This window comes from Propithecus coquereli, unplaced genomic scaffold (assembly GCF_000956105.1).
Source record: "Propithecus coquereli isolate 6110/MARCELLA unplaced genomic scaffold, Pcoq_1.0 Scaffold269, whole genome shotgun sequence".
NCBI classification, from domain to species: domain Eukaryota; kingdom Metazoa; phylum Chordata; class Mammalia; order Primates; family Indriidae; genus Propithecus; species Propithecus coquereli.
The window spans coordinates 1,263,508-1,264,244 of record NW_012148274.1 but is presented as its reverse complement, the minus strand read 5'-3'; the positions used below and the strand labels follow the sequence as shown (position 1 = coordinate 1,264,244).

At 45.6% G+C, this 737-nt stretch overlaps 1 protein-coding gene across 1 annotated transcript in view; it reads left to right on the top strand.

Moving 5' to 3' along the window:
• The window catches only part of LOC105812897 (ELKS/Rab6-interacting/CAST family member 1-like), a 112,869-nt gene that overhangs the window by 1,736 nt on the left and 110,396 nt on the right, over positions 1 to 737 (top strand). The window contains exon 2 of the mRNA XM_012647445.1: positions 542 to 616. Coding sequence (XP_012502899.1) covers positions 542 to 616 — 75 coding nt within the window. The remainder of the gene's footprint in view (positions 1 to 541; positions 617 to 737) is intronic.

Sequence of the window (737 nt, the reverse complement as noted above, 5' to 3'; positions counted from 1 at the left end):
TCATCTTTTTCCACCTGTGGCTCCACTGGAGAGAGATTTTCACCCTAGCTAGCCAGGTGGTGGTTCTGTGGGGTGAAAGCTGTGGGAAGGATGTTGTCAGCACACATGCTTTCACTAGCTTTGGGCAGTGCAGCCTGATTGCGATGGCTTTTATTTCTCCTTTTAAAAAGGAAGCATTTCTCATCCCCCTTTTAGACCATTTGGAGTTCTGATTACATCCTGGAGTCACGTGAAAGTTTGACACACCAACCTGGGGATGTGCTGTAGTTTCAACTGTTGTGATAGCTGGCATCCGTGTGACTAATTTTAAATAAGCAGGTGTTCAGAGGCAGGGACCCTCCTACGAGTACATGGTTGCATTAGCCCCAATACAGTCTGCGGATTCCCTGATCCACGGGGAAAGGTTGGTCACACAGAAAGGGGTCAGAACATCTCACAAAGCTGGAGTAGTTAACTTTTGCATGCGGCTACTCTCCCTCCCCCCTTTTAAAAAAATGAGAGTGGGGAGGGCATTTACTCTCTTTCTGCTTTTCTTCTATAGGAAATGCATCGGAGGTTTGAGAATGCCCCTGATTCTGCCAAAACAAAAGCTCTGCAAACTGTTATTGAGATGAAGGTAAGTGAGAATCAATAAAGAATCTTATGAATCACTTTACACTTTTTATTTTTTTTTTTTGAGACAGAGTCTCACTCTGTTGCCCGGGCTAGGGTGCCATGGCATCAGCCTAGCTCACAGC